Here is a 17781-nt window from a genome sequence, read left to right as displayed (position 1 = left end):
AAGAGGCAGCCCTTATTTCTGTGCAACTGAAAAAGAGTGAAATTTTAAAGCTGAAAGTTATTCACACATTTCATGCACCCTATTCACAAACTGTAAGAATGCAAAGAGTGAAATACAGGCTCTTTAAACCTTTTTCTGTTTCAATAAGCATAGAAAACTACATACAATAGTGGTCTGCGACATCCTCTAATTAATTCCTTTTATAAGTACCATATTTTGTATTTTAACCACACATTTAAATAATAACTTGCAGAACGGAGGCCAAGCTCATAGCCACCAGAACATGACAAAGGGGATGCAGAGCAGCTCCTGAACCCTGGGACAGTGACACAGTTCATGGTGACGGGGGGACTCCCCACTCTGCAGACAAACACAATGAGCCCTAAACGTGCTGGTCCCCGGGGGCCTGGAGCAGAGCTCACCTTGGACCATGTCATCCTGCCTGTGCAGGCAGGGCTGCTCACCTTGGGCCATGTCATCCTGCCTGTGCAGGCAGGGCTGCTCACCTTGGGCCATGTCATCCTGCCTGTGCAGGCAGGGCTGCTCACCTTGGGCCATGTCATCCTGCCTGTGCAGGCAGGGCCGCTCCCGGGGCAGCGGGGCCGGGTTCTCGGGCTCCTGCTGGCAGGGCCTGCCCTCGTTGAAGGCCCGGGGCAGGCTGGCCGTGTGGCCCTGCCGGAGCTGCTCATAGTCACTCAGAGCCGCCGTCAGGTCCCAGTTCTTGCCTGCAAAACAGCAAAAGAACACGGTGCTCAGGGCTGGATAGGCAGCAGATGCACCTGCCCACCCCGCCAGGCTGTGGGATCCTACAGGAACACAGCAGTGCTGTGGGAACAGTGCCAGGCCTGCTGACTTGGGTGAAAGGTACCCACTGCTCTCCTCTCATCCACAAATCCAAAATCTATGACCCTTTATCATACAAGGCGATCGAGGCCAGGACTTGCCTCGCTCAGGTTCTGATCAAATGGCTCAAAAGTAGCAATTTAAGATGAACACTAAATCCCACTGAGAGGAAGAATCATTCCCATCTGTGCCGTTGTATTAATAATAAATAATAATTAGGAGCAATGATGGGCAGACATGAGTGATAGTCTTATAGCCCAAAAGAGTGAGAAACTTCCTTATCTTTGTATTCACAGAACAGCAGAATGCAAATGCAAAATACTTCAGGTCCCTTTGTCTCATATATCAGACCTTGCTCCCTCAGAGGCTTTAAAAGCCTTTTAGAAAGCAGGTAATGTAGGACAGTGCTCAGTAACAAAATATGCAGTGAGAGGACTCAGGCAGTGGTTCCATGTCTGTGTGAGCTGCTCATGGAACCTGCCAACACAGAATCCTCCAAAAGATTTACTCCTCAGCTTCCCCCTCAGCATATTGCTCTGACCAGCAGCCACAGAATGCAGGCTAATATCCAGAGGTACACAAGTCTGTTTAGTACGGGGGGGAAATGGTATTTGTCACTCTCATAAATAAAAAATACTGAGGTGTCTGCACGCTCTTTTCAAAACAATCCTACTAAGTTAAAGTACATGGATGTTCACCATTCTCCAAGTACTTGTTTCTAATTGGAAAATTGAAAATATTTAATAACAAGAGAAGAGACCCTGCAAACTATATGAGAACTTTCACAGCATTCCACAGGTGCTTTTTCAAAGGTAACCTGATTCTGACTAATACATGATTTATTACACCAGAGTAGGTTGTCATTTTAGGTATTTTAAGAGGCTACACTACCTGAGGAGCAGTTAAAGATAACTTATGTGCTTACACAAAGGAGATAAGCTAAACATAGTACAAAGCAGTTTTAAACAGATAAAAGTCTTCTACTGTTACAGCCATATTTGTGAAGAACAAAAACCTAACTGAAGAAGGAAAAAAATAACATAAACAGCTGTTACCTACAGGGTTGAGCTAAACTATCTTAGGTTTTGAAGTACTAAACAAAACTGTGAAAGGAGAACTGGCATCATGGATCAGGAATGTTACACATCCTGAGCAGTCCATCCTATAAAGCTCCATGTCAGTGAGAGAACTGTTATATCTAGTATCTCCTATTAGAAAGTCTGTAGGACAAAATGTAAATTCAGTGAAAATTGTCAGAGATCAGGAATAGGCACTTGAGGTATTGCCAGCATTTTTTCACTTCAAATCCCATGCAGATTGAAGGCTTATAATGCAGTCAGGGCTCTGCTCTAACTATACTTATCATCTCAATCAAATTGCACACCCCAAACATCCAAGAATCGTGAGTGTGTTCCCAAGACTGATCTGATTCCATATCAGTGTCTGGAGCAGGGATTGCTTTCCTTTGGTCCCAGTTTTAGGAGGCACTTAAAAACACATTTTTGAATTCTTCTTAATCGTGACAACAATGAGGTAAAATTTTTCTTAAAAAAGTGAAAGTGACAATAAATACAATTCTAGGAAATGTAGCTTTAAACAAAACAGTATTGTCTGAGTATTGGCAATGCCACAAGTCCAGGACTATGTGACCCCCAGCAGCAGCTTGGATTTATTCAGTATAGATGCTTGAATAACAGACCTACACCAATGCAACACAACCAGCATTTCTCCTGTGTCAGGGCATTCCCTACAGGTCTCTTGCTCAAGATTTTTTCATGTTTAAATTCTGAAGCTAAATGAAATCCCTGTGCCTGTGTTGTAAGTGAAGCTGTGTGACAGGGCTTTGATGTATGGAACAGGAAAGCAGAAAATCAGCAGACTAACAGAAACCCTGCTACCCTCAGTTTTAAGCCAAATGCAATCATCTTATATAAAACCTCTATCATCAAAATTACATTCAGCCTTCAGAAACCAGGCTCACAGTGTGTTGCATTTAGAACTAAATTGCACAGTGACTCTTGAGTTACACTCCATGGTACACTGTAGCAACTGAACTTCTGAAACAGACCTGAAACCATACATAAATTAAAATTTCTGCATCTAGAAATATTTTATTTTCAAATCTCTCCATTTCTCTATAGTTATCCCCATCTCCTGAACAAAAGCACCAATTCAGCACCAAAACCTTAAACTTCACAGAACCAACACAGGAAATCATTGTTGGATTCACTTTCCCCAAATTTGCTGGAGCCTCCAAGCATTGAAATGCAAGAAAAACATTCAACCAAATTAGAGAACATACTAAGCACCGTTTCACCTCCATGAAATAGTGGGTTTGAATGCCAGCCACCCTAACTGACCAGCAGAAGCGTTCTCAGCTACTCTTGTGTCTCTCATTTTTGTTTATGTTTTCACAAATCAAAATGGCAACAAAGCTTGAAAACAGGACAATAACTATGGATGCATCTTGCATTCTGCATGCAAAAAGCCTTAAATCCAGAGATGTCCAGAGCAGATCTGAGCAAGGATTTCCATCAGTGTGACAGGGCAGGTGAGAAGGTTTCAGCTGGAAGTTACTGAAGAAACTAGTGGGGCTTGTGACTGTGGAGATTAATAGAACTAACTCTGCCTACCTCCCCTCCTTTAAACTTTGCATACCAGAACTTTTGGATTTCTAAAGCTGTATCTTATTACATTACATACTAAGTTCTGACAGAAGAAAAAAACCCTGAGTTATGCTAGGTTAGAAATGACCAAAAAAAATTCATATAACATGGAAGTCAAACATATCCTCCTGCCCAAAGCCTTCCGGGATAGGTTCCTCTTCCCAGCCTTGCTGCTTGTCCAGCAGGTTGCATCAGCCCTCTGGTTTCAGCAGGGTACACACAGTCTCTCTGAGTCTCCAGATAACAGAGGAAGTCTTCTCCTAAATTCTGTTTGTGTGTCTCCTCCACTTATTTCTCTGAGGTCTCCAGACCCTGCTGCTCACACAGCTCCCTTCTCTGTCACATCTCTCATTTTCTCTGCCACTTCCTGCCAGGATCCCCAGCAGAAAGAGCCAACCTTTCCTATCCCCCCAGAGGTTACACCTGACATGGGCACTGACATGCCCTCCACTGCAAGGTTGAAGCACAAGTAACTATCTTGCATAGTTTCATCAATTAAATTAAGTTAAACTTTTTGTTGTAATTTGATGAACAAAACCAACACAAGACTGTTTTTCAGGTTGTCCACTGGCTTTTTTTCCACTGTTACTTATCTGATGCACCCTACTGTTCACTGACTGCCAACCTCTTCATTTGTGACATATTGTTGTATTTTAAAAGGTATTTCAGAAGCATACCAATTTTATTTCAGTACATACAATCACATCAGATGGCAAGTCACTGGTACCACTGTATGTCAGTAACAATTCAATTGCTCCAAAACCAGCACCAACACAGTGGATTTACAGTTAGGGTCAGAGAACCATTCCAGAACCATTTTAATGGTTAGAGAATCAATCAGCAAAAAAGTTGGAGTAGCACAAAGCTGGTTAGGAAACACGGGTAGTGAAATTATGATCAGGATGCTAGAACAGAAAGAACAGAAAGAACACTCTTACTGAGCTGATGCCTTAAGCCCCTAATGGTTTTTTTATTTTTCTAATATTTGTAAGACTTGTAAGTTTTATAAGTAGGTTTTAAAAGCAGAAACCCTCCCTTCTTTGTCCCTTGTCCCTTTCCCTTTCTCCAGTACCCTTGTTTATACATTCCTTAACCCTCTTACCCCATTCTATCCTCCCTATATCACTCATAGCCCCAAATCTAATAGAAATGTTTAGTCTTTTGTCAAGGCCTAGACAGTTGACAGAACAGCATATCTGGGCCTAAACCACAGAATGAAGTCAAGAATTAGGTAACTATGTACCCTTTGTGCTCTGATGATGGTGAAGGTGATGAAGTAGGTGGTCCCAAAAAGCACCCCAGACCCATTTCAAGGGGGTGGACCCGGGGCGGACCAGAGTAAAGGCCACAGGGTGGACACATCTGGGATTGGATGGATGGTATTATAAAATGTAACCTCTCGGGCACAGGGGCGCGCGTCTTGTAACATCTTCTGCCTTGGCAAATAAACCCTTTCTTATCTCACCCCTAATTAACTGCTCTGGAAATTTTTTCAGCACCTAAATCCCACGGCAACAGAGCAATTGTTTCCTGAACAGTTCCATGTGCTCTGTGAGTCAGCAGGTGGGAAATGTAACAGGACTAGAAGGTCTCTGCTTCAAAACCAAGTCTTTCTAGTGTGGAGGAAAAACAAACCAGCAAAAAGTAGCAGCAAACAAACCAGCAGCTGAGTAAGGAATGGAAGATACACCATGGCTGAGGGCTGGTACTGAGGTTTTACTGTCAGAGATAGCAGACACCTACATGAAAGGGAAATTCAAAAATAAACACAACTACACTGCAAAGTTTCTATCCTAAATAATACTTGCTTAAATAACAACAGAAGGCATTATCAGCCTGAAGAAAAAACAAAGACTTAGATAAAATAATAGGAGCCACTTATCCGTTTTTGTCTTACCAGCCCAAACTGGATTAGCAGAGCGTTAATAAAATAAATGCTAAAGAACAGCAAGAGTAGGACTCATCTTAGAAGCATTCATAAAATTATAGATTCATAGAATGGTTTAGGCTGGAAGGTCATCTTGTTCCATACCCTGCCATGGGCAGGGCCACCTTCCACTAGCCCAGGTTGCTCCAAGCCCTGTCCAACCCGGTCTTGGACACTTCCAGGGATTCAGGGGGCAGCCACAGCTTCTCTGGGTAACCTGTGCCAGGGCCTCCCCACCCTCACAGCCAAGAATTCCTTCCTAATATCTAACCTAACCCTGCCTTCTTTTGGTTTGAAGCCATTTCCCCTTGTTCTCTCACACCAGGCTCTTGTCCAAAGTCCCTCTCCAGATCTCTTGGAGCCCCTTTAGGTACTGGAAGGGGCTCTAAGGTCTCCCTGGAGCCTTCTTTTCTCCAACAGCCCAAATTTCTCATAGCAAAGGGGCTCCAGCCCTCTGAGCATCTTCATGGCCTCCTCTGGACTTGTTTTGACAGGTCTATGTTTTTCTTATGCTGAGGGAGCAAAGCTGGACACAGCAGTCCAGGTGAGGTCTCACAAGGGCAGACTAGATGGGGACAATCCCTTCCCTGGCCCTGCTGCCTATGTTCCTTTTGCTGCAGCCGAGGAAAAGCTGGATTCTGGGCTGCAGGGGCACATGGCTGGGTCACGTCACCTTCTCATGCACCAACACCCCCACTACTTCTCCAGGGCTGCTCTCCCTCCATTCTCCACCAGCCTGTACTTGTGCTTGGGCTTGTATGGACCCAAGTGCAGGACTTTGAGCTTGGCCTTGTTAAACTTGATGTTTCCACAATCCCATGTTTCATGCCCATCTGGGTCCCTCTGGGTGGGATCCCTTCCTCCAGGGTGTCACTCACAGCACAGCTTGGTGTCACAGTGCTGAGGGTGCCCCAGTCCCCCTGCCCATGGCCCTGACAAAGATGTCAAACAGCACCAGTCCCAATCCTGACCCCTGAGGACACCACTTGTCACCATCTCCACATGGATATTGAGCCATCGACCACAACCCTCTGGGTGTGCCCATCCAGCCAATTCCTCATCCACTGAGGGGCCCATCCATCACATCCACATCTCTCCAGTTCAGAGACACGGGTGACATGTGGGACAGTGTTAAATGTCTCTCCTCCCTCACCCTCCAACACTGTAACCCCAGAGCACTATTACTGAGCCTTTGGGTTTTCTGCTTTGTGTTGCTTTGGCTCAAACAGTGTCACTTAGTGGGGCTGTAACAGTTAATAAATCTATTGTCTTACACTTCTTAAATCATATGTAATAAAAAACTAGAGGACTTTTATCATTCATTAGTAGAAAAAGCAAGCATGTGACTATAACACAGTCTCTCCACCAAGCTTTCAAATATCCACCTACTCCAATATGTTAAAAAGAACATTTGAAAGGTCACCAGCAATTCTTGATTTAACAATAAACAAAATGCTAGAAAGGATGGAATTTGAGATGTGGAACTAGGAAAGACCTAAATAAGAACAACAATGAAGGGGAACTTTCAGCAACAACATATATATACACACACATACAGGACTTCAGCAAAGGAATTTTTAAGAGGGGCAAGAAATGCTACCTAATGAGAAACAGGACCCACTGACCCAGTGTAATAAAGCCATTATGGGACAGAATCAACTGAGAGGGCAACAAGCCAACTTTCAGGTAGAGAATAATGACCTGAGGAAGGCACTGAATATCAAGACATTATCTGTGAAATGAACCTTTAAGTGCAGTTTGAAGGCAACACAGAAACACCCTGGGCTAATGCAAAGAAGTCTGTTTTTACAAACCAACTGCTAATAAAGCAATCCACAAATTCAGTTTAAATGCAGTCCCTTCTTCCTATTTGACATGAAGGAGATTTACAAATACTAACAGGCACAAGGTAAGAAGAGCAACTCAAGACCAGCTTTATTCCTTCTGAAAAACTCATCTGCAAAACTGGGACAGAATTAGACCATAGGTTTTAAACCAAGATTTAATTTTGGTCCATGTTCTCACAGGAAAATAATATAGCAATGCCATTTTGTAAAGATTTGTCTCATTTTCTGCTAGAATGCAAAGTCACTTAAAACTGAACAGGCAGCTGGAAATGGCAGTTTTGATCTCTGTCTAACGAGACGTTGGGAGCAGCTCAGCTTCCTCTTCCCTTTGCCAAGCCTTCCACAAGAGAACTAAAAAAGGAACAGTCTGAGGGAGAGGAGAATAAGGGACTGTTTTTGGGGAGTTGTTTTGCACTCTCATTCACATGAGTGTACCATGGATTTCTCTCTCCCTCTCTTTTAATGACATGCTTTTCTTTGAATTCTACTTATATTCACTGCTCTTTGAGGAGGCTGCATTTCTGTCCTGTTCCATGGGGTCAGTCTCCTTGACTGCTTCCATTTCCTGCCTGGAGAGCCACTTTCCCATTTCTGAATTTATGTTCAACTATGCACACCTCAATTAAGTGCTGTCCAAAGCTGGAAAAAGACAGCAATTATTTTCATATAATGGTGAAATACTACATCATTTATATGAATAAATGAAACCATTTATACAAGTCAAAGGGCAACTTTTCAGTTAAATATATTATTTTTATGCATTTTGTATTATTTTTCTTCTTTTATTATTTTATTATTATTGGCAGTGAATTTCACAAATCCTCCAGTACCTGATGGTTGCCTACACTGTTAGCATTTTAAAGTATTTCATCCTATGCCTTCCCCCTGTACTGCCTGCACATCTGCTCCTTCCTGAAAACTATTTTTTAAGTGATTTATCAGTAATCTCCAAGTTCATCCACACCTACAACCCTGGCACTGTAAACCAAATACAGCACAACTGGTTTTAAAGATTGAACTATTTTCTTTAATGATTTTCTCTCTGCCTTGGGCCACATTTTAAGTAGGTTATACTTAAAAACTGCAGCATTATTGCTGTCCATGCATGAGAGAATCAAAGTGCCAGTCCGGACTACCCAGAAGGGAAAGGGACATGCCCTCCTCATTCCTGGATATTGGGGAAGTTGAAGCTCAAACACAGCTGGAGAGAAACCCACTCTCTACCATGCAGAGCTGGCAGGTTTGGCTTAAGGATTTTCCCAAAGCTTAGTGAGGAAAAGAAGTTTTCCCACTGCCTTGAAGGTGCCCTGGGTCTGGCTGTCACAACAAACCCGCCCACACAGAGATGGCACCTGGACAGTCCTGCAGCTGATTTCCTGCCTTGCTGTGGTGCTGAGCTGAGACAGGTCTGAACTCACTCCTGGTCAGAGCAGCACTCAGAGCCTGCCAGCTTTTCAAACTATTTTGCTGGGATTTTTGTTTCTTTCCCCTGGATCGCACTTATTGTCAAACTGTTCTGTCAGCATTAACCCCTCGAGGGAGGGCTTTTATTTGAGCCTGATTTTATATAAACCAGTGCAGGTCGAGAATGAAAGGTTGAGAAGGGAGACCCAGTGAGGTTTCACAAAATGCACTGTCCTCTCTCCACCCCCTCACATACACAAGGATGCTTTCAGTTCTCAGGAGCACACAGGCCAGGTGAGCACCTCAAGAAGTGGTGAACAGTGTCTCAAAGAGACAGAAAACGAAACAGATGAAAGACTTGGAAGCACCAATCCAAAAATGAAAGCAAAACTGGAAAATAACATTTCTAAGAAATAAATGGTTTAGCACATGCACAGAATCCACTAACACAGAATTGGCACAGCTAATGATACATAGTTGAAATTTATGAATATTAATTTACAATTAATTAGAGAATAGCTCTAAGCATCTTAATAAATATAGAAGTCCAATATTAGACTTTTTTACCACATAGCCATGAAAGTGTTTTAAGTTGCCTCTTTTTCCCCAAATGTAACAGCACAAGGCAGGAGCATGCTCTTGGCCTTTATTTGAAGTAAAAATTCAGATCACTAGTTTTTATCTTTTTAACTGGAATCAGGAGGAAACAAAGTATGATAAAATTTTTCATTTAGTTTTTATTCTTACTTTCGATTCATTCATACATCCACATTAGGTTGCCCCATTATTCCTGTGCTGCACTAAACATATCAAGCAAAAATGCTGGCCATTAAAATCAGTACTGAATACAGTTAGTTTCTAAGACTGCAACTATTACCACGTGAGCAGAATTATTTTTAATGATATGTATCAGTGTATGATTAAAGGCTGAATATGTATTGTCAGCAATCAAGAGCTAAACTATTAATCACTGAAAAAATAAAATGGAGGAAAAAGGAAATGAATCCCAAAATCAGGCAGAGAGGCCTGAAGCAGTGGCACTGGTGACCTGAGCAATCAAGCAGCATCAAAAGAGGATCTCCCAGGTGAGTGAGGAGAACAGACAACTCCATCCTGATGGGGAGTTTTGGCACAACCTTAAATATTCAAGTGAACTCCAATTTTTTTTGCTTCTCTGGAGTTCCTACTTTCAAGAGTGAGGTTAATCTAATGAAAACACAAAATGCTTCTGCATTTAATGGAAAGACTCTTCTACAATAATACAGAATGTGTCCTTCTATGCCCCAAACTATGTCCTTTCTAAAAATTATCTGACTGCCTTTCAACCATCTAGTTTCCTAAAGCTAGTAAGTTCCTTATGAAAGACAGGATAATAATACCAACAATCATTAAGTTTTAAAAACATGGGGTTATATAGTTTTGAAGAATACGTAGGGAGAAAGGATTGGTAATAATCTTGTCCTGGTGCATAAGATTCAATGTGAGATTTAAATGCAATTTTTAAAAGCGTTTTTAAACTTAGGAAAAGGTTCACACCATGCTCTTGGAGCACAAGATCAAGTTCAAAATGAAGCCTTTTTCTCAAGGAATTATATGAAAGGCTGTTAGAGTAAAATTTACAGTGATGGGAACGCTCTTGTTTTCAGGCAAGTTGATTGAATAAATCTGTTGTGGGTTTTTTTGGAAGAGAGACAAACTTCTAGTTTTCTTTCCTCCTAAATAAGAGTGCACAGAGACAGGATCTCAGGTCTGCAGGTCTGTAGCAGATGCTTTTGGTACAGAATGATCTGCTTTAAGCACACCTGATTCCTGAACCATCACACTGTGTAATGTCACATCCAGTTTCCCAACGAGCCAAACGCTGCTGAGAGCCAAAGCCACTGTCCCAGTCACTCTCCACTCTGATTTGCTGACAAAGGTGGTGCTCATATATTCTCCCCAACCCATGATTTTATTATCTGGTACAGTCAGCAAAAAGCTTTTGGTGTCCTTTTATTTGCATAGGGACATACTCATCCTTCTTTGGTTGATTTGTAATTATTGAGATAAAAACATCAGGATTTATGATATCTTGGAAATGCCATGAATTTGAGGACACTCATCTGTTAATGTGCAGGCTCTCAAAAGTTAATTCCTGCTGGGTGTCTAAAGTCTCTACAGGGTGAGAGATAAAGGTGTAAATAGCTCTCTACCAAGTGCCCTCCCTGGAGTCCTAAATAAGAAGGATGAGCTTTGCAAAGTCTTGCAATCATAACCAAGCTGAAAGAATTGTCCTTCCCATTTTAATAATTCAGCTGTAATAGTAGCTAAAAAGTGTGGCAGGGCTGGTAGAAGGCTGTTCTTTCAACTGAAGAGAAGGATGGAAGTAGTCTGGATGGTCCAGGACAGCATCCAGATGAAGTCAAGAAAACCCCAAAATTAAGAGAGATGACTTACTAAAGTGTAGGTCTATGTATTGTTAAATGCTAAGCCCCTGCTGCCTCCACAGAGCTTTCTACTTTGTCCAAGCCTGTATATGTCATTCCCACAGCTGTGTCTCACACAGCAAATAGGAACTAACTACAAATGGCCTTTAAATTTCAATGAGTAGTATTTGAAAAGTAGGAGTGAAACACAATTTGTGCATTGGACAAATACGAACTAAGCCATTTCTAATGCAATTTTATCCACCAATGAATAGCTGATTAGACAGATACAAGGCTTTCCTAAACACAGACATAGCAACGTCAAGAAAATAAAATTAATTTCTTAGGCAGAACTATGAAAAACAAATTAATTTTTAATTTTGGTGCAGCTTCAAAAGTCTGCATTCACATCCATTTACAGAAGTGCATGATAATAAATTCTCATATCATTGAATAAATGCCTTTCAGATTTTAGGTCTGTGAAATCTGAGTTCCATGAGAGTTAAACAATTGTAGAGAATTCTAAAATTACTAACTTTGAAATGTCAAACCAAGCACAGACTTAACTACAAACTCCCTGTGCAGTACTAAAGCAAACTCGGTCAAAAATATAAACAACAGCATATGCAATGTGATGGCAAAAAGGCAATCTCTGTACTGAAAAAAAATACCAAAATAGCTAAAACATACATACATTCTTTATACATTCTGTATACATTGCTTTGAATGACAGAAAAAATATAGAGACTGAAAGGGAGACTTGCAGCTCAACATGTTCAGCTTATCAAAATTAGATACAAAAGCAATTGATTTATATTATTACTTATTTTAAGATACTAATAGCTGGCAAAAATAACCAGACACAAATAAATTAGAATCAACACGTGTGTGTATATACATATTTTTTTAAATCTCTTTGTCTCTCCATTTCAAATCTGGAATGGACACTTACTGAAAGATATGTGTCAAGCAAACCAGAGGAATGTCATAGTGAGACAGTGAGACAAGAAGCTGTGCTCAATAAAAAGCTCAGTGGAAGAAAACTGCGGGGATTTTACCAGCAGGATAGGCAGAGTATAGAAACATCAGCTGAGCCCACATTCAGGGCAGCTCCTGGCAATGGAGAAAATCTATACCTAATGTATAGATTTTTCAGCTATTTGTACAACAGTGTGTATTTAATTCACCCATTTGTTGCCAGGATGAAGAACACATATATTGTGCACAATAATGTCCTGCTACATCCACAGCACAAAGCAAATTGATTAGTATGTTAAGATAATTGGATAAGGAAGCAGAAACTGGTATCCTTGATTAGCTACAGGATCGTGAAATTGAAGAAATTTCCCCAAAAAGAGGAATAAAAGAAACAGTATTAGGAATGGTTCTGAAAGAGAGATGTCACTCCACACAAGCGGTGAAGGGATGTGGCACCACAGGAGAACTGCCCAAAAACTTGTGATTACACAGAAATGAGGGTCTACACTAGCAGGGCTTTTTTTGGCTCAGATTTCACTATGACAGTCACTTTTGGGGCTACAAACAACCAAACCTCTAAAGTTCTGAAAAATATTTGTGCACACTTGTTTTCCAGCTTTGACTGAAACCACAGGCCTTGTCATTGCAAGCCCAGGTACAAACATTCCCTGCAGCCTTGTGCACCATGGGGTGGGGGATTGCTCTTCTCAAGATTACTTTGAGAAATTCCTGTGTTGGAGGAAATCATTTGGGCTAGATGCATATGTCTATTAGCCTGTCAGAATAATAAATTGCTTATTGCTTATTGCTTATCTCTTTGTAAGTATGATGTGAATTTATAAATCTACAGAAATGAGAAATTCAACATAGAAAAATTCTGTATGTATTTGGAAACATTACCCTTTATAACAAGGAAAATAAGTAACTCTTCTGAACCACCTCTGATATGTAGGAACTCTTTTTCCAATTTTAGCAATGCTCTGTCAGCACAATAAGTGACAATCTGTCCTGACATTGCTGAGAAAACCTTCTCATATTCTTTTTCAAGAAGACCGTCAGACCCAGACAGACTCTGGGCTAGAATGACAGGCTGATCGAATCAGTCAGACAAAACAGAGGGCTCCTAAATATAGCAAGCCTATGCTGATATTCCTAGCAAGGCATTCCGAGATTTTAGTACATATAACAGGTGACAGGGAAATTCTGCAGCACTGTGTGCCTCAGTGTTAATAATGTACCACACCTTGTTACTGAGACATGAACAAAGCCAACTAGTACAAAATACCTTCAAATATCAATGATGTCTTTCCACTTTTAAGCCCATAAACCTAAAACCAACTACAAATAAACAAACAAACAAACAAATAAATAAATAAATATAGACAGAGTTATTTTTCTGATATGGTTTCTGAGATGTTTTTCAACATAGTCATTTGACTCCCATAGTGTGAAGTTCACATAGGCAGATTAATCACTGGGCCCCAAAAATATCTCTGGTGTCTCTATCACTTTACAATAAGTCCCTTCAGACTAAACTTTCCTGCTTTGCACATTGAGTTAAGAAACTCTTACAACTACTTTCAGGCAGCTGAATATGACAGAATTGACCTCCCTTCCCTCCCTTGCACATAAACATTTAGGGAATGACTCTTAAAACACAGCAATCTAACATTAAGAAGTTTTTAAGGCTTTTGTTGGAAACCCCTGCCTTAGTATAATCTATGGCCAGCTTATTATGAGAGTCGACTTAGCAAGAATACTAAGGAATACCTGTTTCCATGGACCAGAGTTCTCTTTTTGTGACTGGTTCTTGCCTTCAGCAGTGAGCATAGGAAAGGGCTGTGTCCCAAAACCTTACCTTCCAGTAAGTCTCTTGCCAGACCTGGTTCTGCCCCTGTGGACCGAACAAAGTCTGACAGGACTGCATCCATATCAAGAGTCATGTGCTCATCCAGAGGTGCTGCCAGACATGCAGCAGCAGCAGCAGGACTCACTGGTGGGCTACAAAGAATCCATCTGCCAAGGAGAGACAGGGGTTAGAATGTACTCCAACGTGATGTAACCCACGTTGTTTCTCTCTTCCCCAAACAAGACTATTAAAAATGCTAAAACATTCACGTTACAGCATATTAAAATAAACAGCATTTGTCATCCCTCTCTGCCTTAGCCCAGAAGCTGTCCATCACTCATACTGAAAGGTTTTCTCTATCTTAACATTTCACATTTTTATTGATTTTTTCTTATATGCAGCTTGTAAATAATCCTGCAACTTGAAGACTCCAGTTCAACCAACCACAGGCTCTGTTCATTAAAGGCACAATCACATCATTGTCACTGCTCATAAACTGAGGTTTAGCAAGTATTTAAATGCCTGGCTAGCCTAGAGCCCTTCTGCCTTCCTAATACTGACACAGACACAACAGAGCTTAGGATTTGTGCTTTTATTTGCCTTGTCAATACAACTTCTGTCATTTATAGATTCTCCACTGTCCTGAGTCTGGTTGGGATAGAGTTAATTTTCTTGGTTCCTTCTCTGGAGTTGTGGCTGCAGCAGCACTGATAACAAACACATCAATATTGTATTTCTGGGGCAGTGCTCACACAGCCACAGCCCTTGACAGTGTCCTGCTCTGCCCCTACAGTGGCTGGGCTGGGGGTGGGCAAGAGGCTGGGAGGGGACATAGCTGATACTACACTAATTTACAGGGTTTATTTGTTATATTATTTTATTCTCTTTCAGTGCTGTAGCTGCTGAGCAGTTGTGACTGTGTTTATGAGCAGTCTGGGTGGGAGACACCCTTACCAGGGAACTCTCCTGGGGGCACCATCACCCAGGGACCTGTTAGGAAGCAGATCATGTGAATGTGACACAATGTCTGGCATGGGAATTTTTCTTGCCAAATCCATTCATAACAAAAATACATTTGCTCTACTGCACTTTGTACCTACTTTTTTGTTCCTGAAAACAGGAAACTCTTACCTCTGCAGCGTTCTCTACAAATATCAAATAAAAATTAAAGCAGGCATTACAAGAGCAGTTGATGCCAGTCAACCTATTAAGACTGCTGGAATTTAAAACACAGTTATCCTAAAGGTATTTCTATATTTCTACCCTGCCTGCACCTCTGCAGAAATAGTGCAAAGCAAACAGGAGGAAGTTAAACAATACACAACATAAGAAAAAGTGCAGGTTTTACTTTCATACTTGTTATTCATCATTGGTCAAAGTTTACCTTTGAACATGAATTGGATTTTTCCTGTTAATTCCTCCTCATAGGTTCAATTGCAACTTTATCCTGTGCCAAGGGTAAGGACTGACATGGAGATTTCCTACTGGCAGCAGATGATGTTGGTTGGCTCTTGATTGCACCACAGCTACAGAGAAATACACTGTGAAAGAAATTGGAAACCAGTTGATTTCCCTGTCCTCCAAATGAATCACAGTCCTTTCCTACTTCACATGCAATTACCTGGTTATATTAACCTTAAAAATGGAACACCTTTGCTTTCTTAGAAATTGCCTTTTTCTGCAAGTACTTATCCCTGCTAGAATGCAAACCTTCTGCCCCAGGAGGGTGAGGTCCTTCTCAGCCTCATCCATGAGGACTGGCTGCTAAACCCAACTTCAACTAACTAAAAGTTTGTGGGCTATAAAATCACGGAATTGTTAATGTTGGAAGGGACCTTTAAGATCACAGAATCAATTAGGTTGGAAAAGACCTCCGAGATCAAGTCCAATCTTTGACCAACCACCACCTTGTCACCTACACCACAGCACTGCCATGTCCAGTCGTTTCCTGAAGTTCTCACCTCCAGGGTGGTGAAACATTTATGCTTTTATACTATTTATACAACTGTATCATTATATTTGGGCCACATTAGGATAGCAGGGGAGGTGATCTTTTCCTCTCTATTCAGCCCTGGTGAGACTCATCTGAAGTATTATGTCCATTTCTGGACCCTCAAAAGAAAGACATGGACATACTGGAGTGAGTTCAGCGAAGGACCACAAACTGCACTGGATCACCAGGGCACAAGGGAAACACTCCTAAACTGTAACATAATCAAGATGCAGTAACAGAAGGAAAGCTGGAAATATTGAGAAGACTAGTTAAAAAGGATTGCAGACACTCTGGGAAGAGAACTACTTTAAGGGATTATGGCCAAACTCAGCATCTAAGCTTTGTAGCAACTGAATCTGTTCCAATACAAATGCAGGGAAAAAATGCTACTTTTATTTTTAAGAAATACTCATACATAGATGCACTGTACTAAACAGCACTAACACCTGTACAAACAGATGACGAGACACTGAATACAACTCATTAGTGACCAGGAGAAAAAATGAAGTGAATCTTAGCCAGCAGGACAGAAACATAAGCAACATGCTAAAGGAACCTGCCCCAGATGATACAAAGCACTGGTGGATTTGAGATCACAATCAGAAGTGACTCAGCAGTATAATGACTGCTAATTTAAAATGCACCAGCTGGGCACCCAAGTACAGTCACTGTGTGTGGGGGTAAACTGCTCATGAGTTTGGAAAGCTGAAGTGAATATCAGCCTGAAGAAGCCAATTCATGAGTTGTCTCAGTATCAGCATTACTTCAGTATTTTCAACAGTAAGAAAAAGACATCCTTTTAAGAGCGGAAGACAAGACCAATCTCTGCATTTATGACATCACCATCACCTCAGAATTACCTCATAGAACCTACACTCTGGAAGGAAGGAGCAGAGTTGGTAGGATCTTCCCTGTATACGTGTGAACTAACACTGTTTTTTTCTCCCAAGGAAGTTGTCTGCTCAGCTCTCTAGAATTTAGATTTAAAAAAAAAAACAAAAAAAAACCAAAAAAACCCCCAAACCACCAAGAACAAAACCCAATAACAAAAGTCTTTAAAAAATATTATCTTTGCCAGAAAACTCCCATTAGCTGTGAAAACCCACCCAGATAGAATAGCAAAAACTACTAAGCAAAAAGAGAAAATAAACTGTAAAGGAGGCAGTGAGTCAGAGGCAGATGGTTCTCAGACTCACTGTTCTCCCCAGATGAACATTCTCTCCTCACCTAAAGAACCACAAGCACCACCTTTGCTCTCCATGGCTTGTCAGAGCATTAACACAACTCACACTTTCTATACCCACACTTGTGGATGGTTGTGTTTGATCTCCTCCCTTACACCCCCCTCAACAAGCATCAGTTCTGTGGGTCACACTGTGCACACACAGATCCCTGCAGCTCTCACTGCACATGTGTCACAAGTGACACACACATGTCACTTCAAGCTGAGTGGAAACTGAAACATCTTGAATGTGACAACACACGAAGACCTTGGTTTTCACTTACTTTTCTAGCCAAATTTCTTCCCTAACTAATTTCTTATTTATATAGTGCAAATACAAGAGGCAGTGAAAGGGGATAATTTGTTGCATATTATAAGAAGAACCCTTTTGAATGTATTTAAAGAGGAGCTACTGATTACTTTGAAATGTTAAGATGGGTTAACAGGCCTTGAAATCAATTTAATACAATCTCGCTTATATTTGATCTTTTCTTCTCCTTTAAGTACCTCTCTCAAAACTGAGCCATACTTGAAAGCAAACAGTCTTCACCTGAATCTAAATTTGACTTCTTCAAAATCAAATAGCTTCACCCAGTTAAACAATATGAAGATATTTTTTTTCTAAAGAAGCACAGAGATGTACAGGG

At 41.1% G+C, this 17781-nt stretch overlaps 1 protein-coding gene across 6 annotated transcripts in view; it reads right to left on the bottom strand.

Annotated features, from left to right (window-relative positions):
* The window catches only part of OTUD7A (OTU deubiquitinase 7A), a 131448-nt gene that overhangs the window by 42564 nt on the left and 71103 nt on the right, over window positions 1-17781 (bottom strand). For 3 of the 6 annotated variants that reach the window (XM_032699945.1, XM_032699944.1, XM_032699948.1), the window contains exons 6-8: window positions 15304-15460; window positions 13929-14086; window positions 465-725 (exon numbers count right to left, since the gene is read on the bottom strand). In XM_032699945.1, the coding sequence (XP_032555836.1) occupies window positions 465-725; window positions 13929-14013 (346 nt within the window). In that variant the 5' untranslated portion in view covers window positions 14014-14086; window positions 15304-15460. The remainder of the gene's footprint in view (window positions 1-464; window positions 726-13928; window positions 14087-15303; window positions 15461-17781) is intronic. The other 3 variants (XM_032699949.1, XM_032699950.1, XM_032699946.1) reach the window with 2 other exon arrangements.

Source organism: Chiroxiphia lanceolata, chromosome 12 (genome assembly GCF_009829145.1).
Source record: "Chiroxiphia lanceolata isolate bChiLan1 chromosome 12, bChiLan1.pri, whole genome shotgun sequence".
In the NCBI taxonomy this organism is placed as follows: domain Eukaryota; kingdom Metazoa; phylum Chordata; class Aves; order Passeriformes; family Pipridae; genus Chiroxiphia; species Chiroxiphia lanceolata.
Note: the sequence above shows the minus strand (reverse complement) of the source record. Positions and strands in the feature narration are given on the sequence as shown.